Raw genomic sequence first — 16,026 nt, 5'->3', positions numbered from 1 at the left:
TAGTCTGGCTTTACGCCCTTTGGCATAATGCTTTCTGTTTTTTCACCCTTTGGCATAGTGTTTTCTGTTATTACGCCCTTTGTCATTGTGCTGTCTATCTTTTCACCCTTTGTTTTAGGGCTGTCTTTCTTTTCATCCTTTGTTTTAGGGCTGTCTTAAAGCCCTTTGAAATAGGGTTGTCTGTCTTTTCGTCATTTAGCATAGTGATGTCTGTCTTTTCGCACTTTGTCTGTCTTTCCACAGTATATTCTAAAAATGAATGTTATGGATGACCCTGGTATTAGTTTTTTTTAAATTTTGAAAACAACATTTTGATTTATACGCTTGAATGTTCAAATCCCATATGACAGGCGGATATCGACCTTATAAGCGAAACACGTGCAATTGGAAACGGGTATATCACTCTTAAGGTTAAGAGATAAATATATATTTTTTATTCAGAAACTGGCTCATGTACTGACGGAGAAAGAGTAAATAAAACAGTCGATAACCTTTCAAGGAGTAAAGGAATGAAGCAAACTAATTTTGAGAACTGTTTCTCTGAAGGATTAATTGTTCGGTTCATAGCACTAAAATCTTCCTCAAATATGGTATCTGGTTGTAACATATGTTCTAAGTCATCTACTAAACACTGTACGATACTCAAATCGTCCATATCGTCAGACCCATGAACTCTCTGAACTGTCGTCTGCAACTTTGCCTTAACTTCGTCTACTGTTAAACGTATGCTGTTTACAATCATAAGATATTCTCTAAACAAATCAAGACGAACACCAGACGACACACCATGAGTCTTGTTCAAATATGTATATAACTGTAAAAGTTCCGACAGAGAATTAATTTCTTCTTTACCCTTTGGCATAATAATATTTAGTATTCGAATGTATTCGTCCATTGTTTCATCAAAATTCGTACTTCGTTCTTGTATTCTCTGCACATCTTGAAGAATTGTTGCTCTCCACTTTTCATTAAACACACTATTTATGCGAGTGTAATCTGAAATAATAGGACAAAAACAAATAAATAACGTTAGAAACAATCAGAGAAATACTCACGACTTGTCAAACATAATCAAAAGTATGTTACATTTTTTTACGACACACCAGTGTAAGAATAAAAGTATACATGTAAATGTCTTATTTTAGTTTTACTATGTTGTAGGTGATATTGTATCACTGACACGTACCCTTTACAGCTATATTTAACATATTTGGATATCGTTATCTTTTTAAAAACTTTTCGACAAGGTCTTGATGTCCGATTCTGCCTACATATTGTTAAATCTTAAATTCTTACATTAAGATCTAACTGAAATAGACATGACTTTGCATGGGCGAAGAATTGACATGTCTTACTTGATGCCAGGCCGAATTGAGTGAGATGACATTTGATAATAACTACTTGTGATAGCTGTGTTGAATATTGAATTATCGTGCATATATTGAACTCGTGTGAACTGATTAACAAGTTTGTTGTAGGATTAAATATTTATTCTATTTTCCAAGGGAAACGTGTATACTGCAAGTTATGTTACCAACCTGTCGCCTAATATTGTAAAATAAAGTCATAAATTATCTATTATAAATCTCCTTAGTTTAAACACGTTCTTTGGAAGTTAAAATAGTCTTCAGATAAGTGAATGATTATTGATTAACAATGAACCATCTATCTTTGTAGATACCATACACTGTAAACGTGTAAGTTCGAACCGCATACACATTACCTAAAAGTGGTTGCTACTCAAATAATGGTAACATGTAAGGTTTTTGCATGACACACCCAGTACATAATTGCAAAACGTTTACCCTTATATCTCTTCAAAGACGAAATAAGACGCTATAATTGTAGTAACCATCAAATATAACCCGTTCAGGGATACCGATCTCCTCTCTTACCCTTTCAAACTATTTTTTATTCCTTTCTTTGAAAGCGAAACTAGTTACTAGTATTGAAATATTGCGAAGCTGCAAAATCATAAGAACTTTGTCGATCTATATAGTATATGATTCAATGGATAACAAAATGCATATTATATATAAGTATAATAGTCCCAGATGATACCATCCAGAGATTTCACACAACACTGTTCAGACTTGAAAAAAAATAAGAAAAATCGTAAGGTTATTGTAGGATACGGAAGCCGCTTATTATCAGGGTATAGTAGCTAATTTTGTATCGCGCCGTATAGTACCCATCAAAGTCTTCGTGAGACACAAACCGTGCTTCTACTTTAGTATAATCATATATAGCACTAACAGAGAAGACAATTAAACAGGTTCCGTAGATTTGAGGATAATTGCCGTTTTGTATTGGAGCAACGTACCAAAGTGAATCAACAAATAAAAATGAAATACAGTATAAATGCTTATGTTTAATTTGACGTGTAAAATATAGCACCAGAAATTAGTTTCGACATCCATGTATATCGCTTTTAGTTTTAATTTGTTGGTCGATATCTAATTGTTTCGATATGTCGATTTGCTTCTTTAGAGTAGGCTAATGTTAGCTATTTTATCAAAATATTAATTAAGTAATATAATACTATGTGTTATTCGGTATCCTCACAGGGAATTTGGACTCAAACTCCTTGTCAATGTTGTATATCTGCTGAGCCGCCGGACAAGGGGATATTATTAGTTACATAGTGTGCTAGTGACTTAATACGATATATATGGGGTCAGTAAATTCCATATGGGGTAAGAGCGAAGCTCGAATCCCCATATGGAATTTACTGACCCCATATATACCGTATTACGTCACTAGCACACTATATAACGAATTTATCTTACCGACTATTTTAACGTGTAAAATTTAGACTAGTGACCTATCAAAATGAGCAAGTCTTCAATACAGTTAGCATTAACATGATTAAGAAACTACTTCCTTTGATCCTACAAAAACAGATGCCAACAATGAAAACTTGTTAGATTTGAATGTGTATTATGAATTCATATCACTTTATCATCACTTTCTTCGTCTGTTGAAACCTTTATAAGATCTTTTCTCGGTACTGTTTTGTTTTTCTAAAGGGACGTTACACCACTACTAACCGTGTATGAAATAAGCCCCGCCTTCTTATTACCTTATATGGAATATAAAGGAACGTAACTCCACTACTAACCGTGTATGAAATAAGCCCCGCCTCCCAACTAACCTAATATTAAATATACACAGTTTCCACGAGGACGTTTTTAACCAATCATATTCCTAAAAATGTATAAGAGGTAGGGTCCTACTAAAATGCGCCCGGGAGCGCCCGGGTGAAGAAAAAGCGCCCGGGGAAAAGAAAAAGCGCCCGGAGAAGAAAATATAGCGCCCGGGGAAAATATATAGATCTTTTATTGGCATGAGACAAATTTGTTAAGTCATGAACATTGATTTTTTTTTTATTTTAGACAAGTAATTTGCAAATTCAGATAATAGACATTTGTAATAAAGCACAAAAACAAATATGAATATTTCAATTTTAACAATAATATATGAATACTTTTCGAAAGATTGATAATAATGGATCACAGTTCATGCGGAAGATTTATAAAATGTAAGACATCAAAAGACATGTTTTTCAAAAACGATATCAAAATGAAAAATGTATAAGACAACCCAAATTTCACAGATAAATATTTCAAAATTAAAAGAGGTACACATAATAAATCAGCACATGAAAAAAGCAGTACTATACATGTACCGTAGTTAAAACAAGGGGGTAAAAACAGGTGTTTGGTTTAAATTTAAGCATCGTACATATCCCCATTTATATTAAGGACAAAACAAGCAATTATTTTAAGGAAAAAAAATATTGTTGTAAAATATTATTATTTTCTTCTCCCGGGCGCTAATTTTTTTTCTCCGGGCGCTTTTTCTTTTCCCCGGGCGCTCCCGGGCGCTTTTTAGTAGGACCGAGGAGGTAAGATAAAGGCACTGACAAGGAATATCAGCCTATACCCCCTGTGAAGCCCAAATAACAATTATATTTTTCTGGAATGTCCCTATTTCAACACTAATTATTTAGTACCATTTTATCACTGCATGCTTTCCTTCACATGGTCTCATACCTCCGGTTTAGTTAACCAATCAAATTGCTACATTAGTCGCGTATGTTTCACTCCAGTAAGATAAATGTTAATACATACCATCAATAGAAGATTCTAAGCAAGGGTAAGATTCAAACGATGGCGGTGGTAATGTGTCTGTTGGATGAACACTCTCTTTAAACTTTCGGGACAAGAAGAACTCTCGACAATGATCAAGGACCTCGGTAGATAATTCTACTTTTATTCCTACATTTTTAGCACCAGTAGTTTTCAAAGCATTTTCTGTGATGAACACATTTTGGCAAATAGCCAGCAGACGACGAGTTTTGTACATTTGATTAAAAGATTCCAATGCTCCTAATGTTAAAAGTTTTAATCGTACCAACAGGCTTCCTGCTTGAATGTCTGTGACAGATATTTCACGAATGTTAAGAGCATTTTCTAAGGCTCTCATATGAACTTCTGTATTTACCAAAATAGCTTCATAAAATGTTTCTGTCATTTCTTTAAGTTTTTCTCTCCAAACTCCCGCTGCCTCATTTAAGGGATCAATATTTGTGACTGATATTTTAAAACACATTTCACCTAAAACAGAAAATTCAATACAAATGAAACTGGATATTTGAGTCAATGCTATGAATCTATACTTTATCAATTAATATAGCTAAGTTCTCGTCCAAATCAATATAAACAGAAAATACTTGTAACCAGATAGCTTTTGCTTTAACTCTCATATTATTATAAAGTATAATTGTCATGGCTGATTTAAGTCTTGGTTTGCTAAAGCGTAAATCGTAAACAAATGAGGTTTCCATGTCACTATGAAACTGAAAAAAATAAGCTTTTTTATGCTGTAGAGGTTCTGTTCTTCTCATCATCTCCTTTTATTCATAAATATTTCATTATATTCAGATCTATAAGTGAAGCTTGTTATTTTGTGATTTTTTATGATAGCTTCATGACTCTTCGTGTATACATATAGAACCATAGTAAGACAAGTTATTTACCAATAACCATCAACTTTCAAATACATGGCTGCGTTATAAAATACCAGTATATATACCGATTTAGAAATAAGGGTTTACTAGACCTTTGTGTATTTTTTGTTTAACTTGTTCACAATTTGTCATAAATCACACGATTTACAGCTTCATAAATATGGTACAGACATTTACATATTACGCATCTAAATCTAGCTTTTATTGTTTGGTTGTGTCGTAGTATTGCTGTTTCATTGAACGATACCCGAATCATACTTAACAGCAAAAGTAACGCACCACATCTTACTATATAATTTCAATAACATGTTAAAATTTTTGCAAAATACAATTTAAAAATACACAGAAAGAACATTGAACGCCATTTACCTAATATATTATCAACATATATGTTATTTATAAATTAAAGACTTTCACTCAGTCAATATGTTATATATGTACCTGTTGGATTATATTCACACTCGCGGACTTCGTCCTCGGTCAATATAATCTGAACAGGTCCATATATATGCATTGACCACGTCAAAAGTCCATATTAGTATCCATAATTACTTGTTTTTGCTACAAATTTGTAGAAATGTCGTATATGTAAAGCATAACATTCAAATTAATGGAGAGTTTACAAGGAAATTCACATTTTTGTGGCGACAATGAAGATTTCAAATTCAAAAGTCTAAAATCAAGTCTTTGATATGTCAATTTCAAACAATTTGGTATGTATGATTAACGACTTTGTATCAAAATTTTGTCTCATTTCGATCACTTTTAAAAAAGTAATATCATTGATTTGTTATATGCAATTGAAATTTGTCTGTCCTAAAATATTTAGGGAACTATATTATTAAATATCTAGATGTTAGACGAAATGTAAATTAATATACGTAATGACGATAATTATTATAATGATTTTGTGGTTCTGGTCCTAACTGGAATTAAATATACATGACTTATAAAAAATGAAAAATATATGTAGCTCTATCATGATAACATTTATCGGAACTTTTAACATTTCATTTCAAAGTGTTAGGTTACAAATCACAATGTATTGATTTACAGTCTATTCAGGGCCCGTGATTGGAATGATAAATATTCATATTCTAATTCTTACTGGCAATAAAGAAAAAAATACTCCAAAGAAACTACAAACACACACTTGCACAGACACATTAGTATTTTAGAGATCTCTCAATCGTCAATTAAACTTTCAACATAAGGCACTTCCCTTCCTGCATTTATCGATGTACAAATTGGGTGCACATTATTTCTATAATTTTTTCTTCTTTTCGAATCAGTTTATGTTCCTTTTGTATGTTTGTCAGTTGATAACTTTTGAAAAAAAAAAATATTGTTTGAACTAAAGGCACATTTTATATATTGTGCTAAGTTTAATCCATGTATTTGAATACTCACATGAATTTACTCCTCTATTTGAATATGGTTGTCTCCCTTTTGAACTATGCCCTCTTCTTGGTTGACTATTTGCACTCCCCGTTCGGCTCGGCGGACGTGAAATACACCCTTCAACAAAAATAATCATAATGAAAGACTCATACATAACCCTTTTCCCTGACATTCTATATTTGATAGTTTTTCTTTAAGATATTTCTTAATTTTGGAAGATCTTTTTAGATCTGTGTTCGCTTTATGACAAGTTTAAAGAATTAACTCATGGCTTTTTCATTGAATAGAATGACTTCCGTAAAAAAAACCAGGTATCACTCTTTCTTTAAACATAACGATTACAGAAACTTGCACCATCAATATTTTTTTAAAACTATTTGACACAACATATTTGCTACGTCTGGTTGGTGTGTTTCTCTCCAGACAGTCGACATTCTTATGGGGAAAAATGTGCCCCTCTTCTTGCCGCCTTGTTTATTATTTATTCGTACGAAGAAAACTATATGGCTGGGCTTCGTGAAAATAATATGAAATGACCTAGCCCTTTCTTTAGACTCAACACTGTGCTTTATAGATAGTGACTTTTTATTGAATAGTTCAACCTTTGGTGATTATGTTGAAAGTCCAATAGCATTTCAATTACTAGTATAAGATGTTATTGTGACAGAAAAGTCCGATTCATACATTAATCCACATCTAGAACCCATTGGAATGGCCGAGTTATTACTGAACCGTATGACGAAAGAGAATACTTTCAATTCTTGTGAAACACTAATCCAGAAAGGATTCGTAACGGTAAAGTAGAAGTTGTTGCAATAAAAAAAAATATAGTTGCCACTTCGTCATGTAAAAAAATGGTGTTACGTGTGTCTGCGATTATGTTTCATTTTGGCGTCAACATGCACAATCCAACCATCGTTTTTCTTGTATGCCATATCATGAGCACCACGACCGGTGCTACAAGTGGAATAGTAAAAGAAGTTTACACTTTGGACTTCCTTTTTTTATGCAACAACATTCCAGCACAGGGTCCCAACGGTAAATTGTAAAGAACGCATCGTCTTTTCGACTTTTATTTAACTGAGGTGTGTTCCCATAAACGCGTTTCGGATGCATACAATTTCGTTACAGCTAATTTCCTAATGCTCGTAGGGTAAAACATTGGTAGGATTGCTTGCTCTGTTAGTATAAACCCTAATTCAAGCTTCATAATTAACATTGATATCTTCAAACAATACATATAGGCATATCTTAACCTGTATATATTATACATTCTGTAGTTAAATTTGATTGGACATTATCCCAATTACAGTTGTACAATATACAAACAAAGCAAGCAAGCTAACCAAATTATTGCTTTACATGCATTGGGAAATTAGCTGTAAGTGACATTTTTATTTTGTGTATTTTACCTGAAAATAAGCATTCTAATCCCCTATATACGTTAATTTTAAAATTTGAAGACGGATTGCATATCAGGCATAGAACACATGAAAAAAACACTCAGTCAAATATAAAGTGTGCACATCTCAATCTTAATATCACCATCGCTGTCTATAGCAGCGTATAAAAATGTTTAAAAATGGACAAATAAAGATATTTTGAAAAAGAATAAAATGTTCTTACCAGAATTATTCTGATTGATAGGCGGCAAACGTACGGCAGACATAGTAGTTAAAAGAACGGATTTTGTCCGAAAACATGTTCATGTTTGTTTTGATTAAAACTACCATTTAAGATCACAAAAGATATATTTGAACAGTATAACACGTATTGTGTTGAATAAAGACCATCCATGACTTCAGAAAAATAAATAATTGATCTGAGAATATGATATATCCAATATTGACCCTAATCTCTTTGACTTCGTGTACTGCAGTTATTATATGTGTTTTGTTTGAGTGCTTAGCAGGTCAATTCAGTGTTAAACACGATAATTTGTATTGATCTAAACATTTAATCTATGCATACAAGTGCATTTAATATATGCAGACAAGTGCATTTCTAAAATATAAATCCCTGACTGCCACGATCTTTAAGAAAGAATGATAAGTAACTTGGATACATATTGATAAGCGTAAGTATGGACACCAAAATGACCTTATCATAAAACACTTATGATATAATTGCATGGGTAAAGGAACATTGATTTCGATCAGTGTGGGTTATATAACAGTAATAACTCGTAAACAGGAAAATTGTCCAATTCGAGAATTGTCTCTAGTGATGTTATTTTTCTACGACTTAAAAGACTTTGAAAAGATCCATCAATATTTTTTTACCAAAACTTGTCCAGATTAACATTGTCATTTTCAATGTGCTTCGAAGGGAATACATATAATAGCAGTATGACCAATTTATCCTATATATATATTCGTTTCACACAAAGGCCATTTTCAAAAAGTCTTTAATCTTAGGGACGACATCAAAAGATCGATGTAGGATAAAAAACTTAAATCAAATAGTTTGGGGGGGGGGGGTGTCAACATTCTAAAATTATCCCTTTTGGTCAATCAATTTTTCCCAAATTAAGTTAAGAAGGGGGGAAGGGGGGGTCAGTGAAAAAGGTATGTGAATTAAGTTTTTTATCCTTCATTGAACTTTTGATGTCGTCCCTTAACTTAAAGTACTAGTAACAGCCCCATGTCTGTATACTTCAATTGTTTAACAATACTATGTCTCATTTGTAATTATAAACACCAGAAGATTGAACAAATTGCTATTTTGTATGGCAAGCCGTTTTACTATTTATTCGAATTTCAAGATATCTCCTTTAATATATAAGACATCTTATATAATTTCATTTTTATAAGATATCTCATATATTATATAAGATATCTTTATTGTTATATGAGATATCTTTAATGTTATAAAAGATATCTTTAATGTTATATAAGATATATCATAAAGTTTATATGAGATATCTTATAAACTATATAAGATATCTTATAAAGTTTATGAGATATCTTGAAGTAAGAATAAATAGCAAAACGGTTTGCCATAATTTTGCAAGCAAATTTTGAGTATTTATACCGAAAAAAATTGTGACAGATATTCAGCAACAAAAGATATGCATAAAAAGCAAAATTATTGAAAAATTATTGGCTACTAATAATAGTTATTGCCTTCGAATGGATGACGATTGTGAATAGATTTTTGTTGTCCCCTTATAGTCATCTTTTGAAAACTCGTTAGGCAAAAATTGTAAACACAACAAAAGATCTACATTACTACGTCTAAAAAGATTTTCAAGGAGTTATTGCTCTTTAATAAATGACTACTTTCGACTAATTTCATTTTGCCTGTTTGTTTTAAAATTGTTATAGTAGACACAAACTTAAAACAGAAAAAAATGTTAAGCAATTAAAGATATATCCTATTAAAAAGATCATGGAAAATTTGTAGATTTTACCCAGAATTCACTGCAAATATCAATTTGGTATATATTGTTTTACCAGATAAGCTCTTTGAAGCCTCTAGTTTATCTTTGCTAATTGAATTTAATTTTTTTTAGATGTGGTATATTGCCAATGAGATCTGCATTCCACAATTGCACCCCTGTCATTTTCAACTTAAATAAATTGCAATATTCAACTGTACACAAATTCATTATTGGTTAAACGCACACAACTACAATAACAATTATTGTTCATGCAAGAGTAACAGGACATATTTTGGGTGTAATAGCTATCAAGGTATATATATGTTAGCTTAAAACTCTGTCCCAAATCATGCAGATGTTAATTGGTTAATGTGCAGTAATAGTAAAAGCATGCATGTACAAAAATAAAAAAAGTTGTAGTTGTTCAAGGATTCAGTATTATTTGGACTTATTGGTATTACCCCAAGTCTCCTTTTTGTCATAACTATAATTTTACGATATTACCATTTGGTTCTCTGTGTCCAGTTCCAGGCCGACGTTTTGAAGCTGATGGTTGACGGGACGATGGACGTATGTTCGAAGGACTGACTTTCAGTGTCCGTAACTCAAGACGTTCTATTTCTTCTATAAAAATAATGTATGGAGACATTATAAGCAAGCACTTATATTCGTAAGTAGTTTGTAAAGTGGCGTTAATAAGAGGATACAACAATGCTGATTAGTAGATTAAAAATCTAGAGGCCCTCAAGAGTCCAAATCGCTCTCCTAGTAAGACTATATGAATAACATTGAAACGCTAAGCAGCAGTGGCAGCCCTTTTTAAACACAATAGTTTAATAAAAATCCACATAGAAAACAATTTAATCAAAACAGCATTTCCGGACAGTAAATTAAGTAAATTAACAATTTCTGACACTTAAATTTGAGAAAATTTAATTTAATTTTTGCCTGTCAGTGTTATCTATAATACTTTTATTTTAGAGTTGAGCATGATGGCCGGATACTTCCAATTTCGCATTTTGGCGATTTCGCGTTGTATATTCAAAGGAAGAGACGAAATCGCGGAAACGCGAAATAAGCCATAAGTGACTTTTCCTGTACTGATTTGTAAATGTTTGTTTTGTTATCAACTGATCAAGACTAAAAATGGGAAAGGTTGATAACTCAACAAACTAGCTAGAATTTGGTGTGACGGGATATCTTATATTGGTTCTGTTTTCACAACTTTGGTATTCAAGCTAAACTTATTGCATATAGTCTCCCGTGTACTGTTGGAAACTTAAGTATGTATGTTGCTTTTTCATTTATTCACTTCCCGTATGTAAGCTTTGTTCATGCTGCCTCATTTTTAGACTTTGTTTTATTGATCAATATACTGTATGCATAGTCTTTCTCTATTATATCTAGTATAGTTTTTAAAAAAATCGTAAAAAAAAAATTGCAAAAATGAAGGTAAAAATATTATGGACTTCTAAGGTCAGTAATAAAGGATTAAGGATTCCATTGACTATTTTGATTATGTTTTACTTTTAAATGATTAGTGTGTTAGTTAAATGTGATTTGTAGACATCTACCAGTATACTGTATAGGATGTAGACATCTACCAGTATACTGTATAGGATGTAGACATCTACCAGTATACTGTATAGGATGTAGACATCTACCAGTACACTGTATAGGATGTAGACATCTACCAGTACACTGTATAGGATGTAGACATCTACCAGTACACTGTATAGGATGTAGACATCTACCAGTACACTGTATAGGATGTAGACATCTACCAGTATACTGTATAGGGTCAATGCGTGCATATTATGTATTATAAAGTTAAAACTGTTAGATAAACTGTAAGTTTGATAGAAACGACTAAGTACTACACGACACCTGCTGATATTATCTTTATCAGGTATGCTCGATATCAAAAGTTGGAGCAATCAAATGTATAGATATTTTGTTATCATAAAAAATCCGAAGGTAGTCTGAGATTACTCTGACGTCCAACGGCTGGTTTGCCAGACAAGCTGGGGCCGTGAGACGTCAGAGCTCGTCCCATATCAAAAAGTGGATTTGCCCACCCAAAATAGATGCGCTGCTTCGTCGCTTCTGGTGCCAATTGAGGGCCTTGGAACTATATAAATCGGACATCAATCTGTTCATTTTTCATTTATCTCTTCATTTATGTATGAAATGAAAGTCAAAATGCAGAAATCGATGGGTCTCTGTGAAAACTGTTAAAATATGGAAAAATAAAGGTTGGCAGGTAGGTGAAACATACATAAATGTAGAGATAAATGAAAAATGAACAGATTGATGTCCGATTTATATAGTTCCAAGGCCCTCAATTGGCACCAGAAGCGACGAAGCAGCGCATCTATTTTGGGTGGGCAAATATCCACTTCTTGATATGGGACGAGCTCTGTCGTCCCACGGCCCCAGCTTGTCTGGCAAAAACAGCCGTTGGACGTCAGAGTAATCTCGGACTACCGAAGGGTATTATCAGAAGAACAGAAATATCTACCTTTACTTAACGATGATAACTGTCAAGATTGGCATTAGAAAAATGACTTGGTTTAAAACTGATGTTTTTATTAATAAAAGCGTACCAATTAAATTAACCATAGACCAAGCCCAAAACACTAGCCACTAAGCCACTACATCACCGCTGACCTACTGGTGTTTTTTTTATAATTTATACAATACTGATACTATTTATTGATGGAATTACATTGGATACCCTAAACAATAATAATTTTTAAATCCGATTATATAAATTGTTTTGGAACATCAAATTCGAAAGGAACTAAACAACAACGACCAACTTTGCAGAGGGAGTTGCAACCTGAGTTTAATCAAATTGTATGACAGCAAACAGTTAATCCAAAATAAAACTGGACCTCTAGGTGAGCTGTAGAGGTCATTGGGGGATTTTTGTGACCCCAAATCTCCTTTTATCTTATTCGATTATTATAATTATTATGGGACTAATTGAGCACTGTCCGTTTAAACATGTATCACCCCTTATAGACAGATCTAGAGTTATTCGAATCATGTACGGTTCCTGACCTCTTGATAGTGTTTATAATTACATTATTATTGCTCAGCAAACACTGATTTAAAAGTATGTGGTAATAGTCTTTTTAAAGATAGGTTGGTTAAAACCATATGGCAATTGAAATCACCAGACTCAAGCTGGCAGCCACTTTCATCGGCCAATCAAGACAGCAGCCACTTTTTTCCAGCAGCCAATTTTGACGATATGTCTAAAAACCAAAAAACTGCGTGAGGCTCAAACGTTCCAAAAATCGCTAAATCTTAGTTAAATGCAATCTAACAGCGGAAATCGACAATTTCACGGTTTCTGCTAATTTCTAAAGCATTTCATTCTGTTTTAAATATGTATGTAAGCGGTCTGTCCTTTATTTGACATTCGATAATTGATATTCAATATCCAACCGACTGCTAGCCGTCGGTTCAATATTTAAATTTAGTTGAAAATCACTATAAAGCCTGAGGGAAAAGATACCATTTTATGACCCCTTCAAGCTGTCATAAATTTTCGTTGTCCTCGAATATAAACCCTGATACAAGTTGTATATTTGTCTTTATGTTATATAGATTTTTATCAATAAAACATTACAGAGGATTCACCAAAGATGTAATTTAATATATAAAATATGAAACAAAATCCAATTACTCCAGAAACATATAGAAATATACATAGAAATACTTATGGAAAGCCAAAAAAGAAAAGAAATTAATAGTGAACACCTACCAGAGACTGCTTAAATGACGGTGACCACCATAAGACGACTTTGGACCTCTGTGGTGGCCAGACGGGCCCGGATCCCAGAAAAATATTTAAGTGGCAAATAGCTTGGATCAATACCTTTGAAATGAGCTAGGTCCGGTTCGGAACTTTGCCGTAGGGATATGTCGAGGAGTGCCGAATGTGTAGTTGGTATGGAAAATACGTAGATTGGCAACTTTGAACCTCTGTGGTGGCCAGACGGGCCCGGATCCCAGAAAAATATTTAAGTGGGGAATAGCTTGGGTCAATACCTTTAAAATGAGCTAGGTCCGGTTCGGAACTTTGCCGTTGGTATATGCCGAAAAGTATCGAATGTATGCATATGGTTAATACGGAAAATTACGTTAGGGGCACCTTTGAACCTCTGTGGTGGCCAGACGGGCCCGGATCCCAGAAAAATATTTAAGTGGCAAATAGCTTGAATCAATACCTTTGAAATGAGCTAGGTCCGGTTCGGAACTTTGCCGTAGGGATATGTCGAGGAGTACCGAATGTGTGGTTGATATGGAAAATACGTAAATGGGCAACTCTGAACCTCTGTGGTGGCCAGACGGGCCCGGATCCCAGAAAAATATTTAAGTGGCAAATAGCTTGGATCAATACCTTTGAAATGAGCTAGGTCCGGTTCGGAACTTTGCCGTAGGGATATGTCGAGGAGTGCCGAATGTGTAGTTGGTATGGAAAATACGTAGATTGGCAACTTTGAACCTCTGTGGTGGCCAGACGGGCCCGGATCCCAGAAAAATATTTAAGTGGGGAATAGCTTGGGTCAATACCTTTAAAATGAGCTAGGTCCGGTTCGGAACTTTGCCGTTGGTATATGCCGAAAAGTATCGAATGTATGCATATGGTTAATACGGAAAATTACGTTAGGGGCACCTTTGAACCTCTGTGGTGGCCAGACGGGCCCGGATCCCAGAAAAATATTTAAGTGGCAAATAGCTTGAATCAATACCTTTGAAATGAGCTAGGTCCGGTTCGGAACTTTGCCGTAGGGATATGTCGAGGAGTACCGAATGTGTGGTTGATATGGAAAATACGTAAATGGGCAACTCTGAACCTCTGTGGTGGCCAGACGGGCCCGGATCCCAGAAAAATATTTAAGTGGCAAATAGCTTGGATCAATACCTTTGAAATGAGCTAGGTCCGGTTCGGAACTTTGCCGTAGGGATATGTCGAGGAGTGCCGAATGTGTAGTTGGTATGGAAAATACGTAGATTGGCAACTTTGAACCTCTGTGGTGGCCAGACGGGCCCGGATCCCAGAAAAATATTTAAGTGGGGAATAGCTTGGGTCAATACCTTTAAAATGAGCTAGGTCCGGTTCGGAACTTTGCCGTTGGTATATGCCGAAAAGTATCGAATGTATGCATATGGTTAATACGGAAAATTACGTTAGGGGCACCTTTGAACCTCTGTGGTGGCCAGACGGGCCCGGATCCCAGAAAAATATTTAAGTGGCAAATAGCTTGAATCAATACCTTTGAAATGAGCTAGGTCCGGTTCGGAACTTTGCCGTAGGGATATGTCGAGGAGTACCGAATGTGTGGTTGATATGGAAAATACGTAAATGGGCAACTCTGAACCTCTGTGGTGGCCAGACGGGCCCGGATCCCAGAAAAATATTTAAGTGGCAAATAGCTTGGATCAATACCTTTGAAATGAGCTAGGTCCGGTTCGGAACTTTGCCGTAGGGATATGTCGAGGAGTGCCGAATGTGTAGTTGGTATGGAAAATACGTAGATTGGCAACTTTGAACCTCTGTGGTGGCCAGACGGGCCCGGATCCCAGAAAAATATTTAAGTGGGGAATAGCTTGGGTCAATACCTTTAAAATGAGCTAGGTCCGGTTCGGAACTTTGCCGTTGGTATATGCCGAAAAGTATCGAATGTATGCATATGGTTAATACGGAAAATTACGTTAGGGGCACCTTTGAACCTCTGTGGTGGCCAGACGGGCCCGGATCCCAGAAAAATATTTAAGTGGCAAATAGCTTGAATCAATACCTTTGAAATGAGCTAGGTCCGGTTCGGAACTTTGCCGTAGGGATATGTCGAGGAGTACCGAATGTGTGGTTGATATGGAAAATACGTAAATGGGCAACTCTGAACCTCTGTGGTGGCCAGACGGGCCCGGATCCCAGAAAAATATTTAAGTGGCAAATAGCTTGGATCAATACCTTTGAAATGAGCTAGGTCCGGTTCGGAACTTTGCCGTAGGGATATGTCGAGGAGTGCCGAATGTGTAGTTGGTATGGAAAATACGTAGATTGGCAACTTTGAACCTCTGTGGTGGCCAGACGGGCCCGGATCCCAGAAAAATATTTAAGTGGGGAATAGCTTGGGTCAATACCTTTAAAATGAGCTAGGTCCGGTTCGGAACTTTGCCGTTGGTATATGCC

At 34.7% G+C, this 16,026-nt stretch overlaps 1 protein-coding gene across 3 annotated transcripts in view; it reads right to left on the bottom strand.

The window, feature by feature from the left end:
* Nucleotides 1-419: 419 nt before the first annotated feature.
* The window catches only part of LOC143045656 (uncharacterized), a 36,941-nt gene continuing 21,334 nt past the window's right edge, over nucleotides 420-16,026 (bottom strand). For 2 of the 3 annotated variants that reach the window (XM_076218305.1, XM_076218306.1), the window contains exons 3-6: nucleotides 10,320-10,439; nucleotides 6,443-6,550; nucleotides 4,134-4,619; nucleotides 420-996 (exon numbers count right to left, since the gene is read on the bottom strand). In XM_076218305.1, the coding sequence (XP_076074420.1) occupies nucleotides 434-996; nucleotides 4,134-4,619; nucleotides 6,443-6,550; nucleotides 10,320-10,439 (1,277 nt within the window). In that variant the 3' untranslated portion in view covers nucleotides 420-433. The remainder of the gene's footprint in view (nucleotides 997-4,133; nucleotides 4,620-6,442; nucleotides 6,551-10,319; nucleotides 10,440-16,026) is intronic. The other variant, XM_076218307.1, reaches the window with a different exon arrangement.

The sequence above is a fragment of the Mytilus galloprovincialis genome, chromosome 9 (genome assembly GCF_965363235.1).
Source record: "Mytilus galloprovincialis chromosome 9, xbMytGall1.hap1.1, whole genome shotgun sequence".
Lineage (NCBI taxonomy): Eukaryota > Metazoa > Mollusca > Bivalvia > Mytilida > Mytilidae > Mytilus > Mytilus galloprovincialis.
This window is presented reverse-complemented; position numbering and strand designations above follow the sequence as displayed.